Raw genomic sequence first — 18,005 nt, 5'->3', positions numbered from 1 at the left:
CCCTTTTTACTGTTTTACTCTCACTCTCTCTCTCCCATTATTTCTCCCTTTTACTGTCTTACTCTCTCCCTCTCTCCTCACACTCTTTCATTATTTCTCTCTCACATTCTCATTATCAAACACTACTTCTGCACCCAAGGTGACATTCAGAAGGCATCTAGTTTGAAGCAATGAGTAGACCAAGTCAACCTGAAACTGACTTTCACATTGACTAGTCAACATGACCGACCGGGATCGGACCAATCTGAGACCAGACTGAGACCGAGACCGGACCGAACATTAGGTCTAGGTTTGTTTTTGGCAAAACCGGACAGCGACTGGACCATGTCCTTCCCTAGGTGGGGAGAGGGGATCACGATCGGTGGGGAGGGGGAAGTGGGGATGATATGTTTTATTTGTTACTTTATCTGATCCTGGTCTGGTTTGACCATTGGATAGGAGCCGGTCCACCCTACAATAGTGGACCGGTGGTCCCAGTTCGGCCCGGTCAGACAGGTCCTCGGTCCAAAATGTCAAACCCTTCCTACAGGTTACCCTTGTGCTATGTAGGTGCCAGGTTTGGGCATGTGCTGCAGCCCTGGCTTACTGGCACACCACCACATGACAATACGGCCATGTCACCTGCCGTCACGAGACCACACCAATAACTTTGTTTTTCTGATCCTTCTTAATCAATTAAAATTCATGATAAAATGATATAACTTTGAAATTTATATCTTTTTATTTAAAAGGGCTTTTAAATGAAATTCTACCCATTCAGTTTTAAATTTTATCTTCTTTCAAGATACATGATACACGAACTAATTGATTAGACAGAAAATGTTTAGTTTATATGAATCACCAATTTGGCTTCAAAAGCAAAACTAGGTCAACTTTGAAAGTAGACTTTAATGTTCTAATTTGTTCTTCTATTTCCATCATTGTTCATCGACCAACTTATGAAAAAACTAAAGAAATGTTGGTTGTTGATAGCTCAAAAACTAAATGACAATAGGCCCCCCTGAACCTTGAAAGAGAATAGGATGCCATCATTATTAAGCATACAGATTCAATGATTTGAGTGTTTTGAATGGTTTTATCCCTGCATGTTTATATCCCTTACAATTTGATCAACTAGAACCCTTTTTCCTCATTGTCCTGCATCACGATATCCCTCATGAATGATCATGATTTTGTATAAGACCATCGACCACAGACCCCAGATCGCGATCAATCATAATATGGACCACATCATACCTAGATTGCTCAAAAATAACTATCAGATCACTCACCTGATCATTACATGATCGTCATGATATAATCAGACCCTAGTCCAATCTGATCAGATCAGTATTTCAGACTGATATCTGATCCTGAGATGGAAGAAGTTAGTAGACATCTAGACAAAGGAATTGAATACCCCAGCACTATCCATGATTTGCAAGAAAAAGACTTTTCCACATACAGAAATCATTAAGGCCCTTTTTTTCAGTGGAGCATCACACTAGTTTTCTTTAATCTGTTGGGCCAAGATGGACTCATTTATATGGTTCATAAAGTGTATGTTTGACTCCTTCATGTGATGTGGTGCAGAAAAATGTGAGCTCCACATCCTGGGGGAGAATTCAATACCTTATGGGTTCTATCAAGCTCTCATCTCTTCTCATACCTCTTTTTCTCAGGGCAATTTTCTTACTTAGAATAAACCTAGGCTTGTACAGAGGTGGAGAATGGTTGAATGCAGAGGGAGATTGGCTCAGGGAGGCTGGGTTTTGGAGACATTGCTGTAAGGAGTGAGAGAGGGAAAAGCGGGCACAGACTGGAGGATGAACTTGCGGCTCTTCATGCTCCGAGATGAACCACCAATGCCACCAGGAACGAAGGCCGTGGCCCCGTCTGCGTGATCGGCTTGGTGGTGTGGGGGAGAGACCCTCTTCTTCTTATTCGGCGAGCCCACTTTGGGGCCACAGCCCAGTTGGTGGTCGGCCTGGAGGAGGATCTCAGGGGTGCCTTGGTCGTCGCATCCGTTGACCGGCCCACCCTCAGAAGACGACCACTCCATTGCAAACCGGGTCTGATCGAAACTCAGTGACGGAGTAACTGGTGAGCTATGATGACTCGGTACCGTGTTGACTTTGACCCCTCCCAGCTTGACGGCCTCCGGACTGACAATGAACGCATCTGCAAATGCCATGTCCACCTCGTCTTCGTCACTGTTTCTCTCTCTAGGCGCTGTCAATTCTGGGGAGGACTGATATCTCCGGACAAGCAACTGGGATTTGGACGGATTCCCAGCACTGAAAATAGATAGAGACAAGAAGATTATGGGTAGATTGCACTCAACTTGGGTGTTCTTCTTTTTTCTGGCATGAAAAAAGTAAATAATAAAAAATATTTGCTGACCAACCAAGAAAGAATATTTTGATATGTTTTTAGTATAGGGACTTACTCGGGGCAGTCAACGTGAGGAGTCACAGGGGAAAGAAGGAGAGGCTTAGCGTTCCCGGACCCTTCTTCATCTTCAATTACATGCAAAACACTTATGTGTTTCTCATTCCACGTCTTCTTGATGAGTTCATTTTCACCATTTCTGCCGGCTGAAAAACCCAAATTCAAATAAATAAAAATATTTTGCAACAAGAAAGTCTTCCCAAAAACATTTTTCAGGCTCTAATATTAGCAATGACAAGAGATATGACTAACCCTCTTTAGTGCCATAGGTATTTTTACATCCTTCGCAGCGGCATCCTGCAGAGCACCCGACTCCAGACTTCAAGGGAAGAGGGTCACAGCCGTCAGATTTCAACCAAGCAAAGAACTAAATGCACGAGGGACTCTGATGGAGAGAATACCTGGTAACACTCGCAGTATTTCTTCAGGCACTGAGATTTCTTACAGTTGCATCCTCTTTTGTGCCTGGCAGACACTGGCGTGTTCTTCCTACCATCCTGTACAGAAAACAGTTAGATCACACCACCGAGATCTTCAAGTATCTAACGGTGGAGATCTCTTACCGCGCCAGATCTAGTTGTTGCAGATGTCTCTTGAACGACGACTTTGGGGGCAAATGCGAGAGGATTACGATTCTCAACTTGTTTCCGGGTTTCCATCACAATTTCTTCATGCTCCAGCCGATTCAAGCACCCTTGACATGAGCAATTGTCGGTGCAGTACACTCCCGCCGCAAAGCACTCACAGTACCTATAGAATAATTTCTTGGAATTATGGCTCATGGATAGATCACAGAATAGGACAGACAGAATGAGACAGAATGGTATTTTGTTCAGTCATCCGGCACAGAACCTGAAGTTTTGTTCTGTCCCCACCTAGGGCCTTGACCAGATCGGAAAATAGAACATATGAGGTTGGAATGGTATGGAATGGTAAGCATGAAGGTTTTCCTTCGTTCTCATTACAAGGTCAGGACGGATGGCTGATAACCGATAAAGGACTGAATAAATGGGTTGTCATCTGTCCACGAGCCTTATTTGGAATAAGTAAAATGCAGAAAGAAAAAGGAATGATGCAAAGGAAAAGGTGATGACGCTCACAATTTCAAGCACTTGGATCTCTTGCAATTGCAGCGCTTGCACCCGCCGCTTTCAGGGGACTTTGTACTGCTCAAATGCAGAAGAAAAGTGAATAAATTGAATGAACCACAGGGGTAAGCAATATAACGATCAATAACCTTTTCTTTTTCGGGCTGGTTTCAATTAGCACCCCTTTTGATGTACAAGGAGTTGCAAATTGGTTGACATGCGCGGGTGGAAGAGAGCTCTCTGATGATTTTTTGAAAATCAAGTCCAAATTATTACGCTGTTCTCCTAATGACCCAGAAAACGAAACAGACTGATCTCTACTTGTATTTCCATCATCCTGCCGAGCAGTTGAGAGATCTCCTCCGCAAGCATTTCCAAGGCTATTCAGATGTAGGCCAATGCCAGCTGGCCTTGGATTAGAGATCGAAGGTTCACTGTGTGATGAAGGGCGAACTGAAGTTGAAGGAGACCCCGCTTCAGCAATGATCTGGTCAACGTTTTTGGGGGCTTCAGAATGGGTTAACTCCCTAATGGGCTCAAGGGTGGCCTCTGAGCCTGAAGAATGCACGAATTCAAGACGTCTCCTCATTGCATATGCCTGCTGGCAACCCCCCTACAAAGGTTTCAACATTAAGGTCAATGAAAAGTAAACCAACTGGGTGAACTCCAGGAACAGATGCTGAAGTGTACTCAGGTGACATAACACAATGAAGCATCAATAACTTAGTCGTTAGATTCAGTATAGACTTTTAGGAAATTAAGAAAACAGGTGTCCCATCATTTCGTTCGCAAATGTTTGAAGGAGAATAGAAAGATTAATAATGTAAAAAAGGTAACAAGAAGATTGCGGAGCAACAGGTTTGAGATGCCTTTCAAAAGACATGCTAAAAAATCATCATTTCTTTACGAGCTCCAACAACAACCAACACCATAAACGTAAGAAATAGTTGGAGTCTGGTACAAGAATCAGATCAGCTCAGACTGTGTTTGACGTTAACTTTCTAAAAACGTAACGACTGCATTGTAATGTGCCACCGGCAACAAACAGTTTTTGTGACCTCAGGTTTTTGAATAACAGATAATTTCCGTGCATAAATGGATACCAGCAGAGAGCTTCATATATGAATTGATTTTATTATACCACCGTAGAAAAAATAATAATAATAAGTCTCTAAATAAAATTTTGGCCTTTCGGCTTATAGTAAGGATAAGACCACAATGGCTCGCATTTTCAACATGGCAGGGTAAGCTAGATCTCGAGTTTGATAACTATTAAAAGAATATTTGCGAAAGAGACATACCCATTTCGACTTTGAGGACGGCATTTCCCCATCTTGGTCAGAATCGGATTTTGGTTGCACCTGTAGAACACAATTTTGAGAGCTTGGATCCTTATTGGCTGGACCCACAGTATCATCTACCGGGCAGTCAACAGGGATTGGAGTTTCCACATCATCAGAAATGTCAGCATCATTAACCATATTCACTCCCATGGTGGTGGCTCCAGAATTCTCCGCCGGTCCACCCGTTGCGAGGAAAACATTCAGCAAGGGATCATATTTGTTCAAGCAAAACTCATCAGCCTCAAAACTCTCTCCCCCTTCGGATGCCAATAAAAGTGACTCCACAATACGCAGTTCATCACTCGTGCTTGTTTCTGCCTTAACATCACTGCAACCCACTTCTACTTGTGAATGGCATACAGGCAGAAACTCATCAACATGCTGGTTAGCACTTTTATCCTTCTCTTGACAATGACCAGATGCCTCTATTGGAGGTTTCATGGGACTCCCATGTCTACTTTGGGAATTTCCACTATCTTCAACTGGATCTGCGAAGAAGTCATCGACGCAGTCTGATGGACTACTACAGGAATGAAGTTGGGTGGGCTGCACAGTTGTTGAACATCGAATGAAGGTTGATTGAGACGCCCTAACATCCCTGGGGAAATCACAAGAAAGAATTCCAGAGCCAGGGGACAGACGCTGAGCTCTGCATTGGTTAAATCCTCAGATATTGATGCACTCTTAAAAGGTATTTGTCGATGAAATAAGAATAATGTTGGGGCTGACGTCACCTTTTCCATAGTTTATCCTTGCGTACAGGATTCACATGAGGAGATGTAAATACAGGTGCTGGAGAAGGGAAGTTGAGCTCCCGAATTGCAGAGGGAGCGTGCAAGTCAGACGATAGCTTGATTGGCGACAAATTGCTAACGTAAGTGAGAAAAGGTGAATCCTACATGAAAAGGAAGAAAGATACAGAGTTATAAACCTCTAGAAAGATAAAAATAAAAAAAATTGTATCAATCCGCGAATGAAAATAGTTAGACAAAGATATGAGTTACATATGACGTCACCATAAAGAAATCAGAAACTAAAATCTTAGTCAGGGCAATGATATATGGTCTTCAACCAGTCGAACCCAATAAAATGTTTGGAAAACCTTGCCGAAGTTCAAGAGAATCGTTCAAGAATTTGACAATTTTAAGGGTTGCAGACGACTAATCCATAAAATGTAGTTTAATTTGTTCAATACTCATTCAAGAAAATATCTAGTGTGGAAGCTGGAACAAAGTAGCTCATAAAAAAACCTGATGTCGAAGAAAAATATTAAACCCCGTCACAACAAGCCATTGAATCAGATGCATTGATTAACGTAGAAAAAGACATCGGCATATCTCAAGACTTTTGAGAGCCTTTTAAGTGACATCTCAAATAAATCCAAAAGGGATCTTTACTGATATCAGCACATTATTTTAGAAATCCTCAGCAAAAAAACCGAATTCAGCAGAACCCGCTATGTATAGATCTCTTTACACTTAATGAGGCATATCGCACACAAGTAAACATTTAACATTGGCAATTCGCATCCAAGAAATGAGATATCCCCACCGACATGAATCTTTTAAACGCCCTACGCCCAAACACTGCGGAGTGTTTCATACCGGTAGCAAAACCAAAAAAATCGAAGAACAAAGATCGGCGCGAGCAGCGAATCATCAAATTCTCCATGACCCAGCACGTTTCGACACAAGACCGATGCTATATCCAAAATCTCGCCGAGATTCAAACCCCTACAAGCAGGAAAACCAAAGACGAAGCGGGCAGAAAACAACCGGAGCCGCGAAAGGCATAAAGTTGGAACATTTAGAAAAAGAAGAAAATGGGCGACAGCCAGATTCGCCGGCGAGACGCAAAAAAAGAAGAGAATGGGAAGAAATCAAGAGAAAGAGAGGATGAATGAAAGAAAACCTGGAAGGCGGACGGCGAGACATCAGAGGCGGTAGGAGTGGGCGCTCCGGAAGTCGATTCCGGAGAATCCATGCAAAGAAGAAGAAGCAGCAGTCCAGATCCGACGATGGAGCATCTTCTGCTCGTCTGAATCTCACTCTCCGAACGGGAGATTATTCATTTTCTTGCGGGGAAGCGCGCCGAGGAAGACGAAGAAGAACAACAACAACGCCAACTCGCTGTAACCTCTCCTTAAATTGCAAAGCGCGCGAAATAGGATTTTCCCAAACTACCCTTCTTTTGCAGTTTGACTGGCATCCACTGACCGTACTTTTGACCGTGGTATTCTGAATTTTTTTAATATTATGGAATTATTGCGGGAAAAGGTAGGTTTTATTTCAAGTTATTTTTATGTTGGGCATGAAAATCTCTAGAAAAATATTATTTCTCCGTCACTACATCGTTCTTGGAAAGAAACAGGGTCCCGGGAGCAAAAGAGCGAAAAACGAGGGGGGGAAAGCCAAAGATTTGCGTCTTCAGTCGAAGGCGTCGTCGTCGTCGTCGGGAAGCGGCTGGGCGGCAGCGGCGGCGAGATCGGCCTCGTGCCTGGGAGGATATTTAAATTATTTAATTAGTTAGTCCGATAAATTTGGGTTTAGATAAATACCCCTGATTAGTTTAATTCTTACTGTTGCTGGGCAGCCAAGTCGATGTGCACTTCAGGCGGGGCCAGCGCTGGAGACTCCACAAAGTGGAGATTGGGATCTCTGAAAATAACAAATACATGTTATAGTAATATTAAAATAGATTTTATTTTTTAAGAGATGAGAACTTCATTCGTATGAAAGAAAAATAAAGTCTCTGACCAGAAAAGGTGAGTATAATGAACAGGACTTTATTCATAGGAAATAAGAAGTAAACAATATTCTTTATTTTTAGAAGATGAGAACTTTATTAGAAATGAAAATAAAAAATAAAGCGCATTTTTTTTATTCTAATGAAAATCGTGTATAATGAAGAGTTGAGTTAGAGCACGGACTGAGAGGGAAGGGGAATAAAGAGAAAAGGGTATATGACGAAGAGTTAATATGACGGGCATTTGATTTTGGACGGTGAAAAAAGGTAAGAGAACAAACAGAAAATTATACGATGACAGTACATCTGAAGCATAGAAAATATGTTGCAAGGTTAAATACAGATGAAGAAATAAAATGAAATATAAAATATAAGATGAACAGCTAAGGTAGTATGTCGACTGAGAGAGGCGCGTAAAATAAATAGAAAATTATATGATGAAAAGTAGAAATGAAACAAAAGAAATATGTTACACAATTAATTAAAGATGAAGAGATAATGTGAGATATAAAATATAAGATGAACAGCTCAGGTAGTATATCGACTGAGAGAAAAGGGAGTAGAACAGAGAAAAGTAAATGGTGATAAGTTTCATATGAGAATTAAGTATAATAAGATGAGCTGTCCAGGATGTGGACTGAGGGAAAAAAGTATCAAAGAATAAAGAGAAGAGTGTACAATCAAGAGCCGATATGAAACATAAAATATAAAATGAACAGATGAAGTACGGAACGAGAGAAAAGTATATGACGAAGGGCGACGAAAAAAATAATGGACTGTGGTAGTAAATGAACTGAGAGAGAAGTTCCAACGAAAAAAAGAACAAATAATAAAGAGAAGAGTCTAAGATGAAGTATTCGATATGAAACTTAAAATAAAATATGAACAGTTACCATATGACTGAGGGAGAAGGGGGATTAAAGAATAACGAGAGCAGTGTATGATGAAAAGTTAATCGAAATATAAATATAAGACGATCAGTCAGTATGTAGACTAAGCAATAAAGAACCAGAGAAAAAGATATGATGGAGGGTTAATATGAAACGATAAGATATAAGTTGAGTCAGAGAGTGGACTGGGAGAGAAGGGCAGGAAGAAAAGAATTAACGAGAAAAGTACATGATGAAGAGTTTACATGAAATGTGGGTAACTTTGTAGACCGGGATAAGAATAAAGAATGAAGAGTTTGAAAAATAAGAAACAAAATAAAGAGAGAGGGAATTAAGAATCAAGCGAAAAGTAAATTGGGAAAAATAATATATGAAACATAAAAAGTATGATAAACAGTTTAAGTCTACAAACTAAGAGAGAAGAATCAAGCCTACCCGGCAAGCTTTCTGGCGAGGTAGAGGAAGGGCTTCTCGAAGTTGTAGTTGCTCTTGGCGGAGATTTCGTAGTACTGCAGATTCTTCTTCCGGTGGAAAGTCACCTGCTTCGCCTTCACTTGCCTGTTCTTGACGTCGACCTTGTTGCCGCAGAGGACAATTGGGATGTTCTCGCACACCCTGATCGAAGAGATGGGTAACTATTTTATGAATTTATCAATATTTTGGAGTAAGAGAAAGAAAGATCGAGCACGAACCGGCACAGATCACGGTGCCACGTCGGTACGTTCTTGTATGTCAGCCTCGCAGTCACATCGAACATGATGATAGCGCATTGCCCGTTAATGCTGCACATGAGAGTTACAAAGAATCCATAAGTATTTTGGAAAAAAAGTAAGTTCATCGGGCAAGTAAAATATACTGCACGGGGAAAAGGACAGAAATAATCAACTTAGATTACAGAAATTACAGAGAAAAGAGTTTCTCAATAAAGAAACTCATCGTTCTGAACATAATGTTTGTGGGTATGTAACGTGATCAACAAAAGTTATCAACCTTCTTGCGACGGATTCAAATGAAATAGAGTAGGGGAAAATGTTTATTTACGTAGCACTAAACATTGATCAATAAATCGGGAAAACACAGCGATGATCACTTACTAATATCCATCTCTCAGACCACCAAACTTCTCTTGGCCGGCCGTGTCCCAGCAATTAAAGCGGATTTTGCCACAGTTAGTGAAGAAATCCAAAGGGTGGACCTCCACTCCTATGGTTGCTGCAAAAAATAAAATATAAATGGACATGTATCATTAAGGCTTTCAGAATAATAAGAATGAAAATCAGTAATTTCGGGAAATGATATGACACCTACGTTCATATTTCTTCTCGAACTCTCCAGTAAGATGTCGTTTGACGAAAGTAGTCTTCCCTGGAGAAAATCAAAATAAAACATCAAGAACCGACGACAGAAATCATAGACAGATAATCAACAATATAATCACCACAAACTTTAAGAACCAAAACATGTCGAAGTATATACAAATTTAAACACCCAGCATGAACCAAACAGGCCACAAAATTTCTAAAGGACGATATGGCACGGAAAGAAAACGTCCCGATCGCACAAGCGAAAGAGAAAAACAACCTTCAACGACTACGGGACGAAATCGACTAAAACTGGATAAAAAAAGAGAGATTAAGTGTGGAAGGGAAAGAGAGAAGGGAAATCTACCAGTTCCACCATCGCCGACGATGACGAGCTTGAAGTTCGGGCAGTCCACCGGCTGCTGCATTGCCACAACCTTCACAGAAAAACAGGAAAAATACTGATAACCAAGATCGAGACTAGAGTGTTCTATGCAAGTGAAAACCTTCGACCGAATAATCCGAAACACTACTTTGCAGAGAAACCGATCGACAGGGCCACCTCACAGCGCGATCAACCGACCAGACCCCGATGCGAATTCGAGATCAAGAGCGAGGGAAAATATAAACAAAAACGATGCAGTGTATAAAGCGGCGAACCCTACTTAAAAAGATACGTTCTGCTTCGAATCCACGCAGGTTTCTCCACCGTCCGATCAAAAGGCCCCCCCCCGATCGGACGGGCGTCCTTCTCGAAGCTTCCATCAGGTTACGCTCTCACGAACGTCAGATCGGTATTCCCCTAAAGTATTTTGATAAATGAATTTTTATTATTTACTTTTTCAAATTTCAACATGGGTGACATGGCGCGGGGCCCACTGACACGTCAATATTTTTAAATTCTAGAGACTGAGGTGGCAATATAACTAGAGTTTCGAGATCTAGGGACTGGCCGCGGCAGTATTTGCGCGGAAGGCAGAACTGGAGAAGGTACGCAGTTATTGTTGCGAATTCCCACAGTTCGATTCAATCGATTGGTAATCAAGTTTTGATCATGTTAAAAGGATTGATTTCGAACGCCAACTTTACAGTCAATCGCGTGAAGACAGGATCTGCGTGATGCTTGATGTGAGACATTGATATAGAGATTTGTGTTCATCCACTTTTGATCTACGTGGCGGCTAGCATGCGAAGAATACATCTGATTAATCGATTGGTAATCGCGTTTGTTCATATATTATGGATTGATTTCGAACGCTAACTTCACAGTCAATCACGTGAAGACAGGTCTGCTTGATGTGAGACACTGATATGGAGATTTTTGTTCATCCATTTTGGATCTGATTAGGCGATTGCTATTCGAGTTTGTTCATGTATGAAGGACTGATTTCGAACGCCAACTTCACACTCAATCGCGTGAAGACAGGATCTGCAAGACACTTGTATAGAGATTTTTGTTCGTCCATTTGGAATCTATATGGCAACGAGCATGTGAAGAATATAGCGAAATGCTGCCCTCCGTTTGGTGAGCATATCACAGATGCGGTACTGTTGTAGGTTCTCGCGCAGAAAGAAGGTAGAGATTTTTATGAGTGTCTTTTTATTTTGTAGGGGCAATTGCGTCTTTACGGAATGAATTATATAATTTATATACTGCTGGGGGTGGGGGAAAGCTACGAGCCTACGAGAAGATCAAAGAGGAATCCAGGAACCGGTAAAAGATTAGTCTCCCCACAGGTTGTCGCAGTAAGGCGAACTACGGACGTTCATCGGCGAGACGTGTGAGCGATTATGGCCCTCACGGGGGTGAAGATGACGGAGGAAGTTTGGTTGGCGTGTCTCAGCCATGCCCTCACGACCGAAAAAGAGGAGATCATGGGCCTTCTCCTCGGCGACATCCAGGTGACTCGTCCCTTCAAATTCTAAAAATGATTATCTGATTGCCTCCTTGGTATTGGCGTTTAAGAGTAGATAATTTGTATCTTATATTTTTATTTGTTTCGGTTTCGAGGATCCCAACTAGGTTTCTGTTCGACAATTTATCACTCTGGTCGATTCCCGAGTTCATGTGTTCTGGATTGCCCTTGATGGCGTAGATAGCCTATTTCTCGTTCCTTTCCCGCGACTGTGAAAGAATCCAAAATGTTATTTTTTACTCTGCGTTTATTGTGTATAAATGGACAAATCAGATTGACATTCTCCCATCGTACGCTATTTATTGGGGGATTTCTTTTGGTCACTTCTGTTTTTCATTTCGTGTTTTGCTTTTTATTCATGCCCTGGAAATATTTTTAATGTATCTTACGCCCAATTTACCTACGTTTCTGGAGAAATATCCTTGTCTCTTAAATTTTTGGTAAACTTCTGCATTGAGTTCGACTTTTCTGTTCACAGCGTCAAGAATTTTTTTCACAAAACCGTCTAAATGAGCTTTTCTTTTCAGAAAATGCCTGATGGGGGAACTGTGGCTTTAATTTGGGGAGCCTCTCCTCAGGTGAGATCTGACCGACGAAAAGACCGAGTGGAGACTAATCCGGAGCAATTGGCTGCTGCATCTGCACATGCTGAAATATCCTTCACATTTTTTGTATTGAATTATATCTGCCATTGCTGTGAAAGCATCTTGTGGGATACGAGTGTCCACCTTGACCAAATGCCACAGTATTACTCAGAAAACAGGACAGACAACAAGGGTAATTGGCTGGTACCACTCACATCCACACATCACAGTCCTGCCATCTCACGTTGGTAAGCTAGAGTTGCAGCTTTTACTTCTATCTAGTATTATTAAGCTTTCCATTAGTTCATTCATTTTCTTTGCATCTTTGGGGCTTGGCCGTTGTCTGTTGCTTGCAGTGGTAATGTCGAGTGGTGAAACCCATCATTTTGTTACATGTTATGCCTGAGATTTTATCTCCCAGTCACATGTTCGTTGAAAACTGTGTTTTTTAATTTGCTTTCTATTTCAAATGAATGCACCACGTATTACGGCTTTGGTGTTACATTCCACAATAATTGTCGCTCGTTGTGCCATTATCTGTTAGGGAAAGGAGTTGCCAACATTTGCTTGAAGCTCTTTGGGTTCGTATAATTTCTAGATTGATACTACTTACGACTAGATCATACTGCTTAATACTAGAACGAAATAAGTTGGAAACCTTACCTCTTTTATATTGACCTTTCCTTTATCATCAATAACGATTGAAAATTGGAATGTGGTAGAATTTCCCCTTACATTTTTCCATCCATAGGATCGATTATACAAAATTATAGCGAAGCATGTAATTCTCAAATCCCAAATAGAGAAAACCATGCTAAGCTTTCATCATACAACATCCAGGGGCAGTAGCAAGTAGTGATGGCGGATGAAATGCATCCAAAAGCAGAACCTAGAAGACTACAATAATTGTATCAGAAAAAAAATTAGATAATTACTGGGGAAATCAGGAGGAATTGAACCCCTACGAGATTTCTTGGAGGAAAGACGAAATGAAATGGATGAAATGTCAAGCGTTCAGAAGCTTCATGCCTTCAGAAGCTTCTGTATTCCAGCGTTGTATGATTCCTAGGAGAATATACTATCGATTCTCTTTCCAACTCTATACCGATCTGCATAATTAGAAAAAGATAGAAGGATTTTGATACAAACGTATCTCATTTAAAAGTATCAACTCCAGGAAAAGGGGCAAACTTGATGTGCCAATGGATAATCCCATTCTGTCCTTCCCTACTTCTACCACTATCAGATTTGATCTTTCTCAGCAGCTCCCCCTCTCAGATAGAGATCCTCAAATCCAGAATGTCCCCATCTGTCCGGCGCTCTAGCCAAATGCAGACCCCCCACAAGAGAACCGCCAACTTTTCTGGTTCTTTGATCTCTGTTGAAAGGTCCTCCCTCTTCTCCCATTCAAATGCCTTTTATCCTTTATTCAAAACGGTTATTCTTTACAGGGCATGTCTTGGCCCTTCTTAGTGGGCCTCTTCATCGCCCTTTATTCATGAGTCATCGCATGTGGATGCACACGTGATGACCTTCTCTCTTCTCTCAATTCCCCTACAAGTAAAGGGGGGCTGCAGATCAGGCTAGAAGAGGGATATTCTCTCGATTATAGAGGACGGAGGAGTCGATCCGACTCGTCCTGGTGTTCTACTTCTTGCGTGTCATCTACTACATTCTGATCCACCGATTCTTTTACATGCACGTTTGGATTTCACCCTCGATCTGTACCCTTACCTTGTGCATTTGGAATTACTTACATGTTTTGATCCACCTAGGATCATAACACAACCCTTTATGGAATTATTCAAAGATATTCGAAGAAATTAATCTGCTACCTTGTATTTTTCATTTGAAAGAACATTGTCTTCGTAATATACTGTGAATTTTTACACACTGACGGCTCCTCTTCATGCCAAACTGGTAATGGCTTGCAGATGTACGCACTCAGGCAATGTATCAGCTTTTAGATTCTGGATTCGTTGGCTTGATTTTTTCCTGTTTCAATGAAGACGCAGAAAAGGTGCTCAAACTCTTCGTAGACTTTGTTCCTTTCTCCCTCCGAGCTTGACAAATTACCATGTGGACCATTCCAGGTTGGAAGAATTCAGGTCATAGCATTTCAGTCATCGAATGGGAATCTAAAGCAAAACTCTATGATGAAGAAGTCTTCTGTTATTGGAATTGAATCCTCAAGGAGCAGCGAGAATGCCACATGGGTTGAAGGAATGGAGAAAAAATCGAGGAGCCCCACTAAAGACAATGCCTCTGTGGTAAGTCTTCTGATATTGGATTGGATTATTATTTGAACCCAGGAAAGATTTTTTAAAAGAATACTCTCTCCGTAACAGGCTTCACTGGAAACTTCTGGACTAATGGAGGACTCTCATTCGGATGCCAGCGGCGTGGGATTGTTTGATTTAACGCAAAACATGCAAGAGGCCCTGCATCGATCAAACATGGATGTGAGGTATTTATTATCATAAGTTTTATACAAGATTATTTGAAACTGATTAGTAATATGGGATTGAAAAATCCGGCTTCATAATTCATGAATCTTGTCAAAAGCGGTGCGGAGTATGTGAGGAAGGAGATTCCGCTCGAAGTCCAGCCCAGTCACTCTCTCTTCAAACATGGTTCTCCCTTGTCCTCGTTCATCGCTGTGCAACGCGTTCTTTACGAAGAGGAATCGTCTGACTACAACCAAGCTCTGCAACTTAACACGAGGTTACAACTCTGATCGATCTTTCTGTCTATCCATCTTCCTGTCCCTATGTATATATTGGTATTTATTTCAGTCTGTATCTCTATCCATATATTTAACTATTTATCGATCGATCTTTCGTTCTCAATCTCCATCTCATTCTACCCATCTTTTTCTCTCTCTCTCTCTATCCATACATCTCTTTCTCTATATCTATCTCTTTCCATTTCTCTATCTCTTTCTCTATCCATTTATCTACCTGTTTATCGATCGTTCTATTTCTCTTTCTCAATCTCTATCTCATTCTATCCATCTCTTTATCTATCGCTCTCTGTCCATACATCTCTTTCTCTATATCTTCCTCTATCTCTATCTCTTTCCATTTCTCTATCTCTTTCGCTATCCATTTATCTATTTCCCTCTCTAACTCTCTATATCCATCGATCTATCTATCACATCTATCAAACTCTTTTTCATCTTTATCGCTATCTTTCTCTATCTCTATCTATCTTTCACTCCCGAGACAATGATAATGTCAGAGATGACCCTTACATTGAATCAGGGAGGGGAGCATGCACCCGCTGGCTTACATTCACCACACATCAACGTACCAAGCCTCGTTGTGCAAGTTAATGGAGCACTGGTACGCTAACTCCCCCAAAACATTGACCATGGTTTTTCCAAAGATGAAATTTAAAAAAAAAAATGTTGATCTTTCTCAGCTTGGTCCCCGCCATAAACGCTCTCCAGGATCGCCTGAAGGAGAACAATTCCCAGGTTTTCCTTCATCGCGCCCCTCCAAATCCAATCTCAGTTCATCTGACGGTCGTTATATTCTTACAGTTGGCCAAGCTCAAGCAAGAAGCCAGCGCACCTTTCTTTCCATAGCAACTATACCTGCTTACGTGGCTCTCGGACTGCCGTCCATCAAGGGGGAACGGCCCATCACGTCTCTCTTTGTCTCTACCTCACATGGGAGTCGGTCTCCGTCCGCGTCTAGTGGGGATGCTTCTCCGGAGGCTGCCGGGTCTTCTTCAGGCCCGTCCGAAGAGGATGACGGAAGCGTGCGGCGGACGACGGCTTCACGTGTACGCCGGCAACCCGCTGAAGAACCGCGGCGGCGCCGCCGCGGCGGAGTCGCTCGCGACGGTCCTGCTGGGAAACGACGGCGGAGACCACAAGGTCTTGCCGCTGCAGAAGGGCCGGCCGTTGACCCGATCCGACGTGGCGGCGTCGCTGCCGACGTGGCGGCTAAGCTGGCTCCCGCCGGCCCGACTCGGCCTCCTCCCGGCCGAGTCGTTCGTGTACCTAGGATCGGACGCCGGCGCCGCCCATTACTGGGCGGTGGACGCCGGCGAATTGGACGGCGGAGATGGGTCGAGTTTCGTGGATCTGAGGACTCTGATGCATGCGGCGGATTGGTCCGACGAGCAAGCCATGGAGGAGCTCGCCATCGCCGGCCACGTAACCCCCCCGGCCCCCCGGGTAATTTCTCCTCATCCTCAACTTTTTCTGAATTTGATTTCTGCCCAGGCGAAGGCGCTGCTGGAGTGGCACGGAGCGTCGCGGTTCTGCGGGCACTGCGGCGGAGCGATGGTGCACATCGAGGCCGGGCGGAGGAAAGAATGCACGAATCCATCGTGCAGGAAAAGATCTTACCCCCGGGTCGACCCGGTATAATCCATCTTTTTCAATTTCTTTTTTGTTAGAAAAGAAAATTGAGAGGTGGGTTTGTCTTTGTTCAGGTTGTGATCATGCTGGTTGTGGACAAGGAGAACGATCGGGTGCTTCTCAGCCGCCAGTCCAGGTATGCTCCTCGGATGTGGAGCTGCCTGGCTGGTTTTGCGGAGGTCGGCATGCTTCGTAATCGAATAGAATTATTATTTAAGCGATGAATTATTATCTTTTTTTGGGGTGTTGAATCTTTTTTACTTTCTTTTCTTTTAGCCAGGAGAGAGTCTGGAGGAAGCGGTGAGAAGGGAAACGTGGGAAGAAACGGGCATACAAGTGGGGGAAGTTGTGTACCACAGCTCCCAACCTTGGCCAGGTATCCCCTTTGCATTCTACTTCACACAGGTTTTTATTCTTTTGTTGAAATGAATGGTGAGAAGTATATGTCTCTGAAGTGACGCATTCTGCGTGATGAAATCATTTCACACTGCCTTTGTATTTTTGGTTGATTATCCTTGCCTCGTTCTCATTGAAATTGAACTCTTGCAAACTCCAGTCTTGCTCACTATTTACAGTTTTATCCGCCTATCTAATCTATCTATCCAACTATTTATTTATCTTTCTATCCCCGGAAAATCTGAAGTTTCTAATTGTTCTTAGTTGGGAGAAGCAGCATGCCTTGCCAGCTCATGGTGGGCTTCTTCGCGCATGCACAATCGCTTGACATCCGGGTTGACCACGATGAGCTGGAAGGTAATCGCTGTTTTCCACATTTCCTTTTCAGTTAAATTCTTTTTAGCATAATTTTTTTAATTTCCTTGAAGGTGGGTTGGATTTATTAAACGTATTATCACTCCTTGATAACTATGAGACTGGGAACCTTTTTACTTTCAGATGCGCGGTGGCACAGCAGGGAGGATGTGAGGAGAGCGCTGGCATATGAGGAGTACGATGCCACAAGAAGAGCCACGGCAGAGAAAGTCAACCAAATGTGCAATGGTGGAGAGGACAAAAGTCAACGCACCCAATCGAGCTACCCAGCCATGAGCGGCGAACTTGGCCCAATGTACGTTCCCGGTCCCTATGCTATTGCCCACCATCTGATCTCATCTTGGGTCAATGAAAACGGATCAGATGGCGTTGACTCGCTGTCCAGAAAGTCAACCTCTTTCTCCAGCTTATAGAAGTAGGAGCTCTGGGGAAAAGATGACTTTCTGTGGGGTCCTTTGAATTTGAAACATTTTCTGTGCCTTAATTTCATATTGAGTTTTCAAATTTACCTCAATTGTATTCTCTTTAATTTCATTGAGAAAATAAGTGTGTCCTTTATTTCTCA

General features: G+C 42.4%; 4 protein-coding genes across 6 annotated transcripts; 2 read left to right on the top strand and 2 right to left on the bottom strand.

Annotated features, from left to right (window-relative positions):
• Positions 1-1,651: 1,651 nt before the first annotated feature.
• On the bottom strand, positions 1,652-7,069 carry LOC144701043 (protein tesmin/TSO1-like CXC 2). Its single transcript, XM_078572723.1, has 10 exons — positions 6,773-7,069; positions 5,596-5,756; positions 4,820-5,510; positions 3,668-4,131; positions 3,531-3,596; positions 2,994-3,180; positions 2,832-2,927; positions 2,683-2,749; positions 2,429-2,576; positions 1,652-2,276 (listed from the first exon to the last, which is right to left on the bottom strand). The coding sequence occupies exons 1-10, from the start codon at positions 6,842-6,844 to the stop codon at positions 1,736-1,738; spliced, it is 2,493 nt and encodes an 830-aa protein (XP_078428849.1). The 5' UTR covers positions 6,845-7,069; the 3' UTR covers positions 1,652-1,735.
• Positions 7,070-7,178: 109 nt separating this feature from the next.
• Positions 7,179-10,469, bottom strand: LOC144701045 (GTP-binding nuclear protein Ran1B-like). 2 transcript variants are annotated; one of them, XM_078572726.1, is made up of 8 exons: positions 10,331-10,469; positions 10,165-10,234; positions 9,805-9,861; positions 9,591-9,708; positions 9,189-9,278; positions 8,932-9,111; positions 7,441-7,518; positions 7,179-7,357 (listed from the first exon to the last, which is right to left on the bottom strand). In XM_078572726.1, the coding sequence occupies exons 2-8, from the start codon at positions 10,223-10,225 to the stop codon at positions 7,288-7,290; spliced, it is 654 nt and encodes a 217-aa protein (XP_078428852.1). In that variant the 5' UTR covers positions 10,226-10,234; positions 10,331-10,469; the 3' UTR covers positions 7,179-7,287. The 2 variants fall into 2 exon arrangements, with proteins under 2 accessions (XP_078428852.1, XP_078428851.1); XM_078572725.1 differs by having other exon boundaries at positions 10,304-10,454.
• A 256-nt stretch (positions 10,470-10,725) lies between these two features.
• On the top strand, positions 10,726-16,038 carry LOC144701044 (uncharacterized). The gene is made up of 12 exons (XM_078572724.1): positions 10,726-10,787; positions 10,889-11,322; positions 11,409-11,699; positions 12,241-12,367; positions 12,459-12,545; positions 14,232-14,317; positions 14,391-14,567; positions 14,646-14,764; positions 14,863-15,021; positions 15,561-15,641; positions 15,721-15,775; positions 15,842-16,038. The coding sequence occupies exons 3-12, from the start codon at positions 11,589-11,591 to the stop codon at positions 15,884-15,886; spliced, it is 1,047 nt and encodes a 348-aa protein (XP_078428850.1). The 5' UTR covers positions 10,726-10,787; positions 10,889-11,322; positions 11,409-11,588; the 3' UTR covers positions 15,887-16,038.
• NUDX19 (nudix hydrolase homolog 19) lies at positions 16,003-18,005 on the top strand. 2 transcript variants are annotated; one of them, XM_078572727.1, is made up of 6 exons: positions 16,003-16,462; positions 16,532-16,672; positions 16,744-16,848; positions 16,946-17,045; positions 17,330-17,422; positions 17,564-18,005. In XM_078572727.1, exons 1-6 carry the CDS (start codon positions 16,004-16,006, stop codon positions 17,851-17,853), a joined length of 1,188 nt encoding a protein of 395 aa, XP_078428853.1. In that variant the 5' UTR covers position 16,003; the 3' UTR covers positions 17,854-18,005. The 2 variants fall into 2 exon arrangements, with proteins under 2 accessions (XP_078428853.1, XP_078428854.1); XM_078572728.1 differs by lacking the exon at positions 17,330-17,422.

The sequence above is a fragment of the Wolffia australiana genome, chromosome 3 (assembly GCF_029677425.1).
Source record: "Wolffia australiana isolate 7733 chromosome 3, ASM2967742v1".
NCBI lineage: Eukaryota > Viridiplantae > Streptophyta > Magnoliopsida > Alismatales > Araceae > Wolffia > Wolffia australiana.
Note: the sequence above shows the minus strand (reverse complement) of the source record. Positions and strands in the feature narration are given on the sequence as shown.

Bases quoted from the DNA above. Each gene is read 5' to 3' on its own strand.
- LOC144701044 (XM_078572724.1), top strand. From the start codon at position 11,589: ATGGCCCTCACGGGGGTGAAGATGACGGAGGAAGTTTGGTTGGCGTGT. The intron at 14,318-14,390 runs GTGCTCAAACTC...GGACCATTCCAG, and splicing joins TCAATGAAGACGCAGAAAAG to GTTGGAAGAATTCAGGTCAT. The intron at 15,022-15,560 runs GTTACAACTCTG...ACATTGAATCAG, and splicing joins GCTCTGCAACTTAACACGAG to GGAGGGGAGCATGCACCCGC.
- LOC144701043 (XM_078572723.1), bottom strand. From the start codon at position 6,844: ATGGATTCTCCGGAATCGACTTCCGGAGCGCCCACTCCTACCGCCTCT. The intron at 5,511-5,595 runs GTGACGTCAGCC...TAACCAATGCAG, and splicing joins AAGGATAAACTATGGAAAAG to AGCTCAGCGTCTGTCCCCTG. The intron at 2,928-2,993 runs GTAAGAGATCTC...TTTTCTGTACAG, and splicing joins CAACAACTAGATCTGGCGCG to GATGGTAGGAAGAACACGCC.
- LOC144701045 (XM_078572726.1), bottom strand. From the start codon at position 10,225: ATGCAGCAGCCGGTGGACTGCCCGAACTTCAAGCTCGTCATCGTCGGC. The intron at 9,709-9,804 runs GTAGGTGTCATA...TATTTTTTGCAG, and splicing joins GTTCGAGAAGAAATATGAAC to CAACCATAGGAGTGGAGGTC. The intron at 9,279-9,590 runs GTAAGTGATCAT...TCTCATGTGCAG, and splicing joins GGTCTGAGAGATGGATATTA to CATTAACGGGCAATGCGCTA.
- NUDX19 (XM_078572727.1), top strand. From the start codon at position 16,004: ATGCTTCTCCGGAGGCTGCCGGGTCTTCTTCAGGCCCGTCCGAAGAGG. The intron at 16,849-16,945 runs GTCGGCATGCTT...CTTTTCTTTTAG, and splicing joins GCCTGGCTGGTTTTGCGGAG to CCAGGAGAGAGTCTGGAGGA. The intron at 17,046-17,329 runs GTATCCCCTTTG...AATTGTTCTTAG, and splicing joins CAGCTCCCAACCTTGGCCAG to TTGGGAGAAGCAGCATGCCT.